We start from the raw sequence: 15,353 nt of genomic DNA, 5'->3' as shown, positions 1-15,353 counted from the left end.
GTCGGGCCACTTTTATACTCGAAAAGGTCTGCTGCTGCCTTTTGCGACTGTGAACGTCAAAGAGGGCTCCACAGCTGATTTTCTCTGTACCCCTTCCCACACCCTGAGATGCTGCTTCAAGGCGAATGTCTTGGCCACGTGGAAGTGATTGATGCCGTACAAATTACGGATGTTCCCGAAGACACGTCCTGCGCCAGTTACAACACGCTTGGTTCTCTCTCTACGTCGGACCCTTTGCCCACAGGTGTGTTCGATTCATCTATTGCCGATGGCCTCACCCCACCTCAGCGTTCGCAGCTTCTGCGCATCTTAGAAGAATTTGGTTCTTCTTTTGATGTCGGGCAACCTTCCCTTGGCCGGGCGTCTGCTGTCACGCACCATATTGACACTGGCTCCCAACCGCCGTTGCGGCAACGACCATATCGAGTCTCTGCCACAGAACGTCGTGTGATTAATGAGCAAGTGGACGATATGCTTCGTTCGCCGCGAAGTTATCCGACCCTCGAACAGTCCATGGGCATCCCCTGTCATCCTTGTTACGAAAAAAGACGGCTCGGTATGGTTCTGTGTAGACTATCGGCGCCTGAACAAGATCACTCGCGAAGATGTATACCCGCTGCCGCGAATCGATGACGCCATGGATAGCCTACACGGAGCAGAATTCTTTGCATCTCTAGATTTACGCTCCGGCTATAAGTAAGTACCCATGGCTGACGTCGATAGGCCGAAGACAGCCTTTGTCACACCCGACGGCTTATACGAATTTAACGTCATGCCATTTGGACTTTGTAATGCGCCAGCAACCTTTGAACGCATGATGGACACAGTTCTCCGCGGTTTGAAGTGGCACACGTGCTTATGTTATCTCGACGACGTTGTTGTTTTTCCCTACGGCTTCACCACGCACCTTCAATGCCTACGTCTTGTTTTGACGTGCTTAGCATACGCTGGCATCCAACTGAACCTAAAGAAGTGCTGAGTTGCAGCGCGGCAGCTCGCGATACTAGGTTACGTTGTCTCGAAGGATGGAATCCTCCCAGATCCAGAAAAACTTCGTGCCGTAGCTGAATTTCCTAAACCGACGTACGTCAAAGAACTGCGCAGTTTTGTAGGTTTGTGTTCCTACTTCAGGCGCTCCATTCGCAATCTTGCAGCCGTGATATCGCCCCTGACGAAGCTCCTTGGCAGCAACGGACATCTCCATTCCTGGTCGTCCGAGTGCGACGAGGCCTTCACTAAGCTCTGTCGTTTGCTGACGTCTCCTCCCATTTTGCGCCACCACGACCCAATTGAGGTAAACACAGATGCCCGCGGTGTTGGCCTCGGTGCTGTCCTAGCGCAGCACAAAGAAGGGTTTCCTGAATATGTTGGGGCATATGCAAGCCGTATGCTTACTAAAGCCGAGACCAATTACACCGTCACGGAAAAAGAATGCCTGGCGATCATCTGGGCGCTTCCCAAGTTCCGGCCCTATTTGTATGGTCTACAATTTGATGTCGTCACGGACCACCATGCACAATGCTGGCTGTCGTCATTGAAAGATCCCTCAGGCCGTTTCGCCCGCTGGGTGCTTCGCTTACAAGATTACGATATCCGCGTACTGTACCGCAACGGACGCCAGCACGCTGATGCTGACGCCCTCTCACGTTCTCCCTTGCCAATCGACAATCCTTGCTGCGCAATATCCCAGCTTGACGTTTCTTCCGTCGGCTTTGGGACCATCGCTTCTGAGCAGCGCAAGGACCCCTGGATTGCCTCCATCGTAGACTGCATAGGCTTGTGCATTGCGCCGTCAAGCTCACCATTTCGCCATTCGAGACGACCTGCTTCACCGACGCCATTACACCTCTGACGTCCGCCAGTGGTTATTAGTTGTACCTCGAAGCCTGCGTTTAGAAATCTGCGCGTCGTTTCACTCTGATCTACAGTGTGCTCACTCGGGACTTTTCAAAACCTACCAGCGCCTCCGACGACGCTACTGCTGGCGGGGAGTGTACAACTACACTGTAAACGGAAATAACTCCGAGGTGGGAGTATACTGCTTGTCCTATAGCGACCCCCCGTTCGGAGTTTTTTTTGCTCCGTATGATCGGAGTAGAATTTTTACTCCGTACGAGCGGAATTTTCGCGTGGAATTATGGGAGTTTTTTTCTCTCTTTTCTTTATTTTTTGCTTTGCTATTGACGGAGTTTTTTCGAGGTGCAACGGGAGTATAAAAAGAGCCATCGCGTGAGTTTGCGCGAACATGTTTACATGCAGAGGCTGCTGGTCAAATTTCGAAATACGCACACGAGACCGCGTCGAATTCGACGGAACAAGTCAATAAAAGCACATATATCATAACATACATAAACATTTCAGAAACGCCCAATGCAGAAATTTGAAAGACATAACACGTACACGCGATACTCAAGAAGCAACGGTGCCACTATATATAGCCACGATATTGTGTGCCTCGAAACCACCTAGGGAGCAGCTGTGCTGTTTTCAGAATTACGACTCACATGCTCGTTCATACGAGATCTCTCTCTCTGAAATAAACAGAATACCTTAAGCAACACAAAACTGTTAATTCAAAACAGTGAGAGAAAAAAAGTTAATGGCGTAATTTTTCAAAATTATCATGCCATTCTGTGAGTGCTGAAGCGACTTCGCACACTTCCGGCGTTCGCGGCCAAAAAGTAGTGCGTTAGTTACAGTAAGCAAGAAAAATGTAAGTGCATGTGTTGCACAGCAAAATTAAATTTTTGCGATTTAGTGGTAGCGTAGCAAGAAATTATTACGTTTGAGCATGACCCGTAGCAGCCGACATTATTAACACCGAGAAATGCGCAGTCATACATTTTATACACCGCACTACTTGCTCTGCGTCCGAGCAATCTGTCTTGGTTGCGAAAAGGAGCTACATCGCTGATCTGTCGAGTGAATCCCTAAACTCGGAGCCAGCAGGCATGCGTCTAAATCAGTGTCTCGGATAGAGCGTAATGTTAATGCAATATAGGAAGCAACGACGTGACCAAAACATATATGCGCGATAACAATTCGATTCACATCGCTCAATAAGAAGCTTTATTTTCAGTACGCATACTTATGTCCTACCGTTTTTCTTCGGGCGAGGATATCCGTTCACAGATACATAAAAACAGTTGCTTGCACTCCGGTCTTTCTCACTGGCAACACAGCACCGCAACGAACTTGGGTTACGCCATTCATGCGCGACTAGAACGGATGTCGTCGCTCGAACAGTGGCTACTGTTGCCATTGCTACGCGGTCCTTTCAAACACTACACTGGACGTTGTCAGCATGTACTCAAAAGGACATAGAAGTCGCATTTCACGTACTGAAGAACACAAGAGAGGGTGACGCAGCACGAAAACACAGCCAGAACGTGAGCCGACATCACGAGCCAGTGAGCAGCTTCGAGGTATACCTAAGCCTTTTTCCGCACTTGAAAACGTGGTTCTTGCAATCATCGTTGTCAGCAAAGCGATCACAGCTAATGTACTTGATGCTGAGATACAGTGAGCTTCAGGCATGCCTATAACACTTTCTGGAAGGAAATACGGGAAACAAATTGACGAAACGCTGTCACGGAACGACACTTCACAGACGTAAACAAACCGTCAGCCATGAGCATTGCCCGCTCCGCCGAACGCGCCCGGTCGCTGGCGAGGCGCACAGCCTCATGGGAAGCGCCACGTGACCAACCTGTATCGGCGGAGGGGAGTTTTTTAAAACTCCCTGTCGGAGTTTCATGGGAGAACAAGATTTTTAAGCGGAGTAAAATCGCGTCATGTCGCCTTAATACTCCCGCAGCTAGCCAGCGGAGTAAAACGAGGGGATGGCGCTGTTTTGCTCCCATACATCGGAGTAAATATTTGAGAGGGGAGGTTTTAGGGCACATCACCTCTTAAAAACTCCCAGGTGGGTTTATTTTCGTTTACAGTGTACATTCAAAAGTTCGTGCGCTCATGCCCCGACTGCCAGCGCCAAAAATCTTCACCCCACCACTCGCCAGCTGGTCTGCAGCCTCTACCCTGCCCTACCCGACCGTTCGGGCGCGTTGGCATCGATTTGTATGGGCCACTTCCCCTGACCTCGTCTGGTAACCACTGGGCCATTGTGGCAGTAGATCACCTTACACGATACGCTGAAACCGCCGCTCTTCCAGCAGCTACAGCGCGCGATGTTGTATCATTCCTGCTTCGCCGATTCATCCTGCGGCATGGTCCACCTCAAGAACTGCTCAGCGATCGCGGACGCATCTTCCTGTCGCAAGTAGTTGAAGCGATTCTCAAAGAGTGCCACGTTGTTCATCGTACGACTACGGCGTTCCACCCTGAAACGAATGGCCTCACAGAACGCTTCAACTGTACGCTCGGCGACATGCTTTCAATGTACGTTGCCTCCAACCACAAGAACTGGGACGCCGTTCTGCCATTCGTCACCTACGCGTATAATACCGCTACGCAGGGCACCACTGAATTTTCACCCTATTTCTCGTTGTATGGCCGACACCCTTCGCACACCATTGACTCCATTCTGCCGTACCGGCCGGATGCATCCGAGTGCATGCCTATATCTGCCACGGTCAGACTTGCAGAAGAGTGCCGCTACCTCGCACGGGGCTTTACTTCCGCTGATCAAGAGCGCGAGAGGAGCACTCGCGGTGACGCCACTGCCACGGTCACCTTCGATGCGGGCGCGTCATGTGGCTCTCAGTTCCGTTAACTGCCCCTGGCCTCTCATCAAAACTGGTCCCTATGTATTAAGGCCCTTATCGTGTTCTCGAACGCGCATCTCCTGTTAACTATATGATAGAACCAGTTGAGCCATCTTCAGATATGCGCGGCCGTGGACGAGACATTTTCCATGTCGACCGTTTAAACCCAGTTGAAAAAGACAACAGGAATTCCTTTCGCAACTACAGAAATTTCTGTTGTACAACAGGATTTTTCTGTAGTAACTACAGATTCCTGATGGAGCGACAGACTTTTCTGATGCACAACAGACATTTGTTGTTGCTACTACAGAAGTACAGTCTGTCGTATGTCTGTTGTTACAACAGAAAGCTGAAGCTCTACAACAGATTTTTGTAGTACTACAGAAAAATTTGTCATCACTACAGGCACCCTGTTGTCCCAACAGAAATACTCCTGAAGTAACCCGAAAAACTTCTGTAGTGCTACAGAGAGCTGTTGAAATACTACAGAAACCTATTGTGGCAACAGGCCCCCAATTGTCACAACAGAAGTGTTCCTGATGTAATGCGACCAACTACTGTTGTACTACAGAAAAATGTTGTTGTACGACAGAAACCTATCATTGCAACAGGCCCCCAGTTGTCATAACAGAAGTGTTCCTGAAGTAATGGACAAACTTCTGTTGTACTACAGAGAACTGTTCCAAAACGGAAACCTATCGCCGCAACATATACCCAATGATGACAACAGAAGTGCACTGAAATTGTGTGATGCGACAAGCTTCTGTAGTGCCCGGTTGAAAAAGACAAAAGGAATTCCTGTCGCAACTACAGAAATTCTGTTGTACGACAGAAGTTGTTGACATTTCTTAATTGGGAGACATTTCTGACGTTACGACAGAAATTCTGATTTCGCAACAGAAGCATTCTGTCGCGACAAGAGTTCTGAAGTCGGAACAACAGTTTTATATCCTGACAGCGACTCCGACGTTACGACACCAATTCTGACGTCGCAGCAGAAACATTCGGTCGCGACGGCCAAGAGTTCCGAAGTCGCAACAGAAGCGCTTCCCGTCGCGGTCCTTTAAAATTGTATGTTTTTCCATCGGTAGTGTACACTGTACTTTTCTCCTGCGCGGTATTCAATCGCGTTTCTCTGAAGCCGGCAATGCTGACACCGATGGCACCGACACCGGTATTAAAGTCGACGTGGCGAATAGTTATAATTGTGCCGTGACGACGCGGCACCAGCAACGCCCTACCGGCCTCCTCAAAATCGGCCGCTGATCAAAATCATACCATCTGCGGGAATGGCTATGTATCCGTTTTTTTTTTGGTAAGATGTGGCACACAGGCCTGTGGACTTACATGTGCTGTTACACTGTCACATTAGTTAATTTCCCAGGAATATTTCACAAGCTTATGCGAAGCGGAAAAGAAGATTTCGGTTGTTCCACAAAGTTGCGTGAAAAGCTGTCTCGCTCGGGTCTCATTAATCTGAAACAGTGCGGCCGTGAGAAGCCAGTATGCTGTCAGAAAGAACTCTCATCCACGAATGTTTATGTAGCTATTTTGCATTGAACACACGAATTATATGCGCGCTCAAAAGTGTAAAGAACGAGAGACAACTGTCGAAACTAGCAGTAATAACCCTAAAAGTCAACGTTGTCTATTTCTGAATTTCTTATTTAATATGGATATCGTACATCAAAATCGATGTTCTAGCACTGCACGATGTACTTGTCGATGGTACGAACACTCTTGCTCTTCTAGAGATGCGGCACTTGACGCGGTGGAGTGATAGCGGATCTTGGCTCTCAAAATGCAAATGTAAACATCAGCGCATCAGCACGTCGTACTATTCACATGGCCAAAACGTACACTCGTTGTTGCATGTTCATGTTCATTCTTGTTGCATGTTCGAATCCTAGGCAAAGACGTTTTTTTATTTTTTTTACTTTTATGTTTATCTTTTTTGTGCTAACAAATTTACATAATCTTACGGACGTCTCTGTCGATTTTTAATTAAATATTGATCAACAACTACAGAACTTTCTACTACAGGACGTCACACTACAGACAACAGAACTACAGGCAACAGAACTACAGCCAACAGAACTACAAGCAACAGAACTACAGGCAACAGAACTACAGACAACAGAACTACAAACAACAGAACTACAGACAACAGAACTACAGAAACAACATCCCAAAATACAACAGACTGGTAAAATTTCCTGTTGTGTTTTTCAACTGGGAAGCGCTACTACGACCCGCAGTGTGTGTGTGTGTGTGTGTGTGTGTGTGTGTGTGTGTGTGTGTGTGTGTGTGTGTGTGTGTGTGTGTGTGTGTGTCTCAAGTGCCCACTCTGACTTTGACATAGACCACGGTCGGGAATTGTGGTCCAAGTTCCGCATCGAAACATTTGTATCTCGTGATCAGGATAATTAAAGAACAGAAAAATGCAGCAAAGGGAGCTCTTTGAACCCTAACGGAGGGCACATGGAAGTTATTAGCTCTCCGAGCACCAAAAGATGCATTATTTGCCTATGTGTTTCTGGGACGGTGGTAAGATTGCAGTCAGCGTAAATACCATCCAAATGAGATGTGATAGCTTTTGAGTAGCCACAGTTGGGGGGGGGGGGATCCTCGAAGTGAAAGCACAGGATGGTAATCATGTGAAGCACATGGTGGTCACGACAACACTCACAATACCTGACGACGTCGGTAAATAGGTGCTTGATTCCCCTCTATTGCGTGAGGGGTTGGTGACGCAATAGAAGGACTCCGCTCAGCAGATATAGGTGTAATTGCAGTTGCTCTAGTTATCATTCTTACCACTACCCATGGATCATCGGGTGGAAAAAAGGCTTTATGCTACAAAGGTTTGCTTGGGGGAGCCTTTATAAGCTGCTGGTTTGTTGATTTTTCTACGCTTACGATAAACTGTGGCGTAATTTTAAAGGAAATCAGCAATGCCATGGCCAGTCACTGTGAGATAAATGCGACTTCTTCGGGGCTCTTTTTTAATTGACAGAGCTGCGTGATGCATGTGGACAACATATCTGCTGGTCATAACCGGTGAAGACCCTGATGTTTATTTTTGACACCTATATTCTAAATGATTCAGGCAGTTCGCGGTTAACATGGTCCTTGTAGGTTGCCCACGTTGTCATATACCACAGCTTTGTATATACTGTTTTCTGAGTGCACGACCTTGCTGTTTACTCTTGGCAGAGATTGTGAAAAAATATTTCCGGGTGGCTAATGCTTTAGTTTGGATCTAACAGGTTAGTCCTAGAGTCATATACACAGTCGTCACCATATTTTTATTCTCGAAGGCTACGCATCCTAGGGGCCCTCAAATGAAGCAATTCTTTTTTATCCAAAGGAAAGGATTTTTCACCAAAGGCATATTCACAAGAATGCACAGCATCATGCTTGGCTGCGTTTTGCTACATTTATGCATTGGGCTCCCAAGTATAAGGAAAAGTGAATCACATTTTGTGGTGCGAAAACGCTTTTATTTTGTGCTTTCTAGAATGCGAGGGATAAGTGCCGCAGTGGTGTATCGCTTCATGTATCACAGCTGTTTGTCGAGGGTGGATCCCGCCTCCTTCGACACCGGCCAATATTAAATTTTCCGCAGGACTCTTGGTCTGTGAATGCTGACAGAAGTAAACTGTCACCACTTTTCAAACTTCATACAACCATTGCTAAGTAATTCGATAGAATCTTAATACATCTTCGTTGTTGCGGGAACACATCTGTGCATGTAATATCGTCTTTTGCATTTGTAAGACATTCGCAAAAGTAGGTGAACGATCCGGGAATTATCCTTTGTAACCACCTTTGTAGCCACCATAGCCGCCGCCATATCCACCATAGCCGCCTCCGTATCCTCCGTATCCGCCGTAGCCGCCACCATATCCACCAAGGCCGCCTCCGTATCCTCCGTAGCCGCCGTAGCCGCCGCTATATCCACCAAAACCGCCTCCGTATCTTCCGTAGCCGCGACCATATCCGCTTCCGAGGCCAGAGTGGGCTACAAGGGCTCCTCCACCACTGACTTTGTTGACGTGGTGAACCGTCCTCACAATGAAAGCTGGCCCCGCCACGGCTTTGGCAAAAGCAGGCCCGCCGCTAAGAAGAGCAACACTGCTGCCGACGCCTACACCGCCTACACCACCGACGCCGCCGACGCCGCCCAAGCCACCACCTAGGCCACCATATCCGAGACCTCCATAGCCAAGGCCTCCGTAGCCGAGACCTCCGTAGCCGAGACCTCCGTAGCCGAGGCCACCATATCCTAGGCCTCCGTAGCCAGCGCCGCCATAGCCAAGTTTCCCGCCTGCTGCCACTGGGGAGAACACGTACACGGCGAGTACGGCAAACAAGGCAAATAGCTTCGTCTGCAAAACAAGATTGATAAAGAGTGAATACACCTTGTGCGTATTATGGTCTCTTTGTGATAAAATTAGTTGCATCATGCTGGTAATGTTGTTATAAAACAAGGCGTCAAAAAAGGCGCTAGCACACAAATGACAGTTAGCGGAATGCATGTATGTGCGTTACTATATCGATGGCGGGATAATGTATTGGATTCTTGAGAACATTGACATAGAAGGTTCACACAGCGGTCAAAACTATCCGCTTGAAATATCAAATATTCGCACAACCCTCTTCAAAATGTTTAGTAATGAAGGAGTAGCTGTTGCTGTGGCAGGCGCGACCCGCCAAACGATAGAGGTCTTGCCGAAATCAGGAAGCCGCGGAAAAGAAGGCTGCTGAATCACGCGCTGCTTGAGCGTCTCTTTGCTGGCAACGAGTTAATTTTATCGACAAATCTGCTATAAAACTGCCCATTTTTAATTATATCTTCTTAATTTCGCCTAAGTAACGCGCTCTAAATCAGGCTTTGCTATCATGCTGCGTGGTTTCGAGTGCTCAGATTGACCAGATTACAATCTTACCTGGAAAATTCAACACATTAGGCGCGCCTTAAGCTGCACAGAATGAATTGAACGTTTTTCACGATGGTTCCTGCCACGTGTGAGATCTACCGTTTCGCAGTGCATATTGCAGTGCCCTAACATATTTCACTCCGTGCTGCAAGCGCGCTAAAACTGCCTGTCAGCTTAGAAAGATAGCCACCGAAAAATATATTGTTAATTTTCACCCTAAACAAAGCATCACGCAGTGAACTAAGACGACCAAGACAAAACGCCGCATGAGCGCTGTCCATCAATCGTCATCGTCTCTTTGCACGCGGCTTATACAATGGATCACTTTAAACATGGCGGATTCGTTATTCTTACTATTCTTTCACGATCATTTGTGTCGTTCGTGCAAATGGTATTTGGACAATTTTCTGCAAACCTGTGGAGCATTTATTTAACGTAGTTCAATTATTAAGACCTTCAGCCTTGAAGCGAAATTTGGCGTTTTGCAAAAGAATGCAAAACACCTCATTGAATGGCTTTGCCCGCAAAACACAGCGATTCGACAGAGCTAAATTACTTGTGATGATTGTTTTCAAGACATCGAAACAACATAGCATAAAAATGATCAACACAAGCAAGTAATTCGTAGTGAGATACGCCTATATTATAAACTGATACTTTCCCCCAAAGAAGCGACAAATAGCAAAGCATGCATAGATGCAATGAAACTTGGTTCTTACTAAAGCTCGCGTGGCTTAAGTTTTGTGTTATGTTGAAGCAAAAGAAAAGTGCACAAACCTAAGGAAAAGTCATTGCTAAATATGTTGATAGAATAATGAATACGTGCATTGCGTTAACCCTTCGATATAAAGAAAAACAAGAGTTCACGAACGCCAACGGAATAGGCGGCATGCATCGGTCAGTATGCGATATACGCAGTAAAAAAGCAGGTGACACGCGACAAAAATACTATCACAAACATAATACGTAATAGAGTCGTAATAGGCATGAAAGTCTATAAAATAGTGCTACGTAGTGAAAAATAAGGAATTATAAATAGCAGTATATATATATATATATATATATATATATATATATATATATATATATATATATATATATATATATATATATATATATATATTTACCAGTACTTCGATCCTGCGGTAAACGAAACGCCAGCGTTTGTGTCTCAGTGCGGTGCATCAATCAGCGACGTACCAGCACTATTGGATTTCGTCCCTCAGAACACCACAACAATCGTTCTTCATGTAGGCACCATCGACCTAGCTCGAGTATCAGCCCGAGAAGCTTTCCAAAGTTACTGTGAAGTCATCGATCACATCGCCAAGGAACGTCCTGAAATCACCAGAATCTATGCCACTCTCGTACTGCCAAGGACCAGGAACCGCCGACGAGGGTACCCCAGCGCCACATTTGTTCGCTGCTTTAACCAAGAAGCGTGTTATTTCAACTCCCTGTTGAAACAATTCTGCAGTCGCTCCCGACTAGTATTTTTCCTGGACCATGGGTTCGAATGGCTGCCCCCGCACCGCGTGCTCGCAGCTGACGGTTTGCACCCGAACTTCGAAGGCGTCTCACTCATGGCCTGTCACATTCGGCACCTCTGTTACAAGCCGTCCAGTACTATGTACCATTCTTGGTCAGACAGTGCTCCCAGCAATCCGCCTCAGCACTGCACCAAGGAACCGAGCGTTGAAGGCCCATCTTCTGACCCGGCGCTATTGACAGGACAGACAACGAACAGCAGTCCCTCTCAAAAGGAGTCATCACCCCACAATCGAAAGACACAGGTCCATCGCAAGAAGGCTGCTCCAAAGAACCGCAAGAAGGCTACTTCAAAGAATCGCCCAAAGAACGCCGCAGTGATAGCTCCGTCAGCTGAACAGTCGCCTTCAGCACAGGACGCTACAGGTTCCTCCCCGAAAGGTCCCCGCTACGAGTTTCGCAGAGCCCACACGCAAACCGTGGATGATGCACCGGCAAATTGACTAAAGGCTGTGTCTCCCGGTAACAACATTTCTTACCTCTGTTCGCATGAATTTCTAAGGCTAAGGAAGGTTACAGAAAAAAGAATTCGCAATGCTCTACATGTAGATACGCTGAATACCTACCTAGCTGCGGCTGTTGCACCAAAGGGTCTCCGTATTGTTGTAAAACCCGCTCTGTCGGACATGTCTGAGCGCAATATAGCTAGATGGGATAACATACTAACAAATGCTTCACTACAACTCACCCGTGTCATGTTAGATCACTATCGTTCTTCCAGTAAGAAATTCATGAACCAAGAAAGTCAAATTGCTGCGAGCTTGAACTTGTCCTCTAGCCAATCCGCCGCGTTAGAGGCATTCGCAACCAAAAAACGGAATGAAATCTACGCATTGAAAGCCAAGAAACTGTCTCGTGACGGTGTTGTGTGCCCTTCTGGAAGCCAGAACAAAGTATTCAACTCTGCCCCTTTTCAAACCAAACCTCTAGAAGTACACTCCGGTACTTCTTCGTCATCCTCTGTTAGTAGGTTTGCCCATCAGGAGCTAAATAATATTGTTAATATTTCGGACGTTCAGCTAACAACTGAGGAGTGCAGTGTTCTACGTCGTGGTCTTAATTTTTGTCCAGCAACAGGTGGACATAATGAATTTCAACTACTGAAAGATTTGGATAATTTCGCCCGTAACTTACGCTTGCGCGAATACTTCCATGACCGCTCCAATTCAAGCGATTCGAAACAGGCGTTACCCTCTGGCAAGCACTGGGTCCCTCCCACACAGCGCGATAGATTTTTGGACATGTATATCAAAGCAGTACAACGAGACGTTCTGCAATTGTATCAAAAACAAGCACCCTTCCGCCGTAATTTGTCCGCCAGCGAAATGAAAGCACTAGATACCCTTTCCTCTCGCAAAGACATCGTCATTAAGCCTGCTGACAAAGGTGGTGCCGTTGTCATAATGAACAAGTCCGATTACGCCGCAGAGGCCCACAGACAGCTAGCAGACGCGACGTTCTATAAACGCCTTGATCATGACCCCACTGAGCAATATAAATCTCTGATCAAAAGCACAGTGCTAGATCTCGTCAAGAAGAAAAAGGTGCCTGACAATGCGGTTCATTCTCTAATTCCACTAAGTCCTGTTGCTGGTCGTTTCTACCTTTTACCTAAGATACATAAGATAAACAACCCAGGTCGTCCCATCATTTCTGGTATAGGTACAGTCACAGAAAATTTGTCCAGCTACGTAGATTCCCTGATTAGTAATATCCCAGCTACGTTTTCCTCTTATGTAAGAGACACTACCCACTTCCTGTCGGATATAATCGATCTCATTATTCCTCAAGGTTCTCTTTTGGTCACACTTGATGTAGCATCTTTGTATACTAACATTCCACATTCTGATGGCATCATGGCAGTCGTCAATTGCTACGAATGTGTATCACCCGAGAAACTCATCGACAGCGACACATTGGCAAGTTTGCTAGCCCTTATTTTGGAACTAAATAACTTCGAATTTGAAGGACAACACTATGTGCAAATTAGTGGGACGTCTATGGGTACGCGAATTGGCCCGAACTACGCCAATATATTTATGGGTCAGCTAGAAGATAAATTTTTGCTAACCAGGACCTTAAAACCTTTTTACTACAAACGTTACATTGACGATGTTTTTCTGATTTGGCCTCATGGGGAACAAGAACTGCTTTCTTTCATATCTGACTTTAACAATGCCCATCCATCTATATCATTTTCTCACACGTATTCTGCATCTACTATTAACTTCCTTGACGTCAGCGTTTCAGTGCTAAATGATAAACTATCTACTGCCTTATACAAAAAGCCGACAGATAGATGTCAATATTTACACTTCGAGAGCAGTCACGTTAAACATTGCAAGACCAGCATTCCTTATAGCCAAGCCTTACGTTTTAAAAGAATTTGTTCTGAGCAATCGGAGTTTCAAAAGAATTGTGGTACCCTAAAAACGCTTTAGCCAAACAAAATTACCCACCACAATTAATTGACGATGCAATAAAACGCGCAGACGTGCATGACCGAAGGACGCTTCTTTGCATTAAGAACAAACCGACTCCCTCACCCCAGCCAAACCTTGTCCTAACCCACACTGCGTCAGTCTCAAATGTTTCGCATGTATTAAAGAAACACCACAATATTCTAATGCAAAGTGAACGCCTCAAAAACATATTCTCTGATCCGCCTAAAGCAGTATACCGTAAAGCTAGAAATATTCGAGATATACTAGCATCATCATCTAAGACTGACTGCCCTGATGCCATCGGATGCCATCCTTGTCGAAAACCGCGATGTAAAGTATGTCCCTACATGGCCACATCGCAACAGGTTACTAGTACGTCTTCAAACTTTTGTTTAAAAATCAAAGGCGATTTTGATTGTGACACAAAAAACGTAATATATATGCTTGAATGTACGCTCTGCAAAAAACGGTACATCGGACAAACAGAAGGGCCTTTCAGATTCCGCTTTAACAATCATAAATCCCACGCTAACACGTTGCCCAACCTGCCCATCTCAAAGCACGTACATCTTCCTGACCACTCATTTGATAAACTGAAAGTCACGTTGCTTGAATCTGGATTTCGCTCAAATTATGATAGAGAAGCCCGCGAATCCTTCCTTATCTATAAATTTGATACTGTCGCGTGTGGTATGAATGAATGTGTAGGAAAATTTAGTTGCCTGTCTTTGTAGCCCGTCACTTGTCCCTTCTTCTACTAGTACGTTGCTATTCCCCTTTTTGTGTCTGTGCTTGCTTGATAACATAGCACATATTGAGGGCATATCGACGTTTTGTTGTCACGTGGCGATTGGTTCTTACAATTCATTTCGGTACGTTTTTATACTTTGTATCTTAGATTATATGTTTGCAATCGCCATCGGTCTATACACGTGTCAGCTATCCTTTGAACGATTCGGATGTATTTTGTTCGCCCATTTTATTCGTTTTTCATGTTAACGTATCTTCATTTGGTTGATAAGCGCATGTATATTAACTGTACTGACACCATGCAATGCATTCTGATGAAGGCCGGACCCCGGCCGAAACGTCAATAAACCGCTTCATACGCGCGTCTACTTCACTGTGAATATTTACCCGGACCCAGAACTGCTTTTTTTCTGGTATATATATATATATATATATATATATATATATATATATATATATAAATATATATATATATATATATATAAGGAAAAGTGTCACCTCAACTTACCATTGTGTTGATACTTGACGTTGTAACACCCAAGACAGCGAGGAATGGTGAACGTTTCATCGGGCCGAGTTTATATATGGTGTTGCAGCAGCAGCATCCGAGGCAAGCATTGCAGTGAGAGAAGGTGCTTCTCTCACTGAGAAGACGAGAAATAAGAAAGAAGTATAGCGACGAGCTGGAACGCGAGCTGAAAGCTGTTATCTCAGCCTTATTTAACTGAATCTGCGGTTTGTCGACGAGAAAAGGACACGTTATCAGTGTTTCTATCAAGGGTTCATCTGCCCCGGAAGCAGAACTGACTACTAAACTTAGCTGTCTGCACCACGTTGTCGCTTTGCAAGATTAGAGGACGTCAGGCTATTTTAATGCTTCATGCAACCAGAAAGAAGGCAGTTCCTAGGCAAGAAGAGCACGTAAGGCGGAGATACGGCTTGTT

At 45.9% G+C, this 15,353-nt stretch overlaps 1 protein-coding gene across 1 annotated transcript; it reads right to left on the bottom strand.

Annotated features, from left to right (window-relative positions):
- Positions 1 to 8,265: 8,265 nt before the first annotated feature.
- LOC139055372 (chorion class B protein B.L1-like) lies at positions 8,266 to 15,043 on the bottom strand. The gene is made up of 2 exons (XM_070532807.1): positions 14,918 to 15,043; positions 8,266 to 9,115 (listed from the first exon to the last, which is right to left on the bottom strand). Exons 1-2 carry the CDS (start codon positions 14,975 to 14,977, stop codon positions 8,537 to 8,539), a joined length of 639 nt encoding a protein of 212 aa, XP_070388908.1. The 5' UTR covers positions 14,978 to 15,043; the 3' UTR covers positions 8,266 to 8,536.
- Between the last annotated feature and the right edge of the window lie 310 nt (positions 15,044 to 15,353).

This window comes from Dermacentor albipictus, chromosome 2 (genome assembly GCF_038994185.2).
Source record: "Dermacentor albipictus isolate Rhodes 1998 colony chromosome 2, USDA_Dalb.pri_finalv2, whole genome shotgun sequence".
NCBI classification, from domain to species: Eukaryota; Metazoa; Arthropoda; class Arachnida; order Ixodida; family Ixodidae; genus Dermacentor; species Dermacentor albipictus.
This window is presented reverse-complemented; position numbering and strand designations above follow the sequence as displayed.

What these genes read in the sequence shown, in the direction of transcription:
- LOC139055372 (XM_070532807.1), bottom strand. Translation starts at nt 14,977, where the DNA reads ATGAAACGTTCACCATTCCTCGCTGTCTTGGGTGTTACAACGTCAAGT. An exon ending in CGTCAAGTATCAACACAATG is followed by an intron (nt 9,116 to 14,917) that starts GTAAGTTGAGGT and finishes CTTGTTTTGCAG; the next exon opens with ACGAAGCTATTTGCCTTGTT.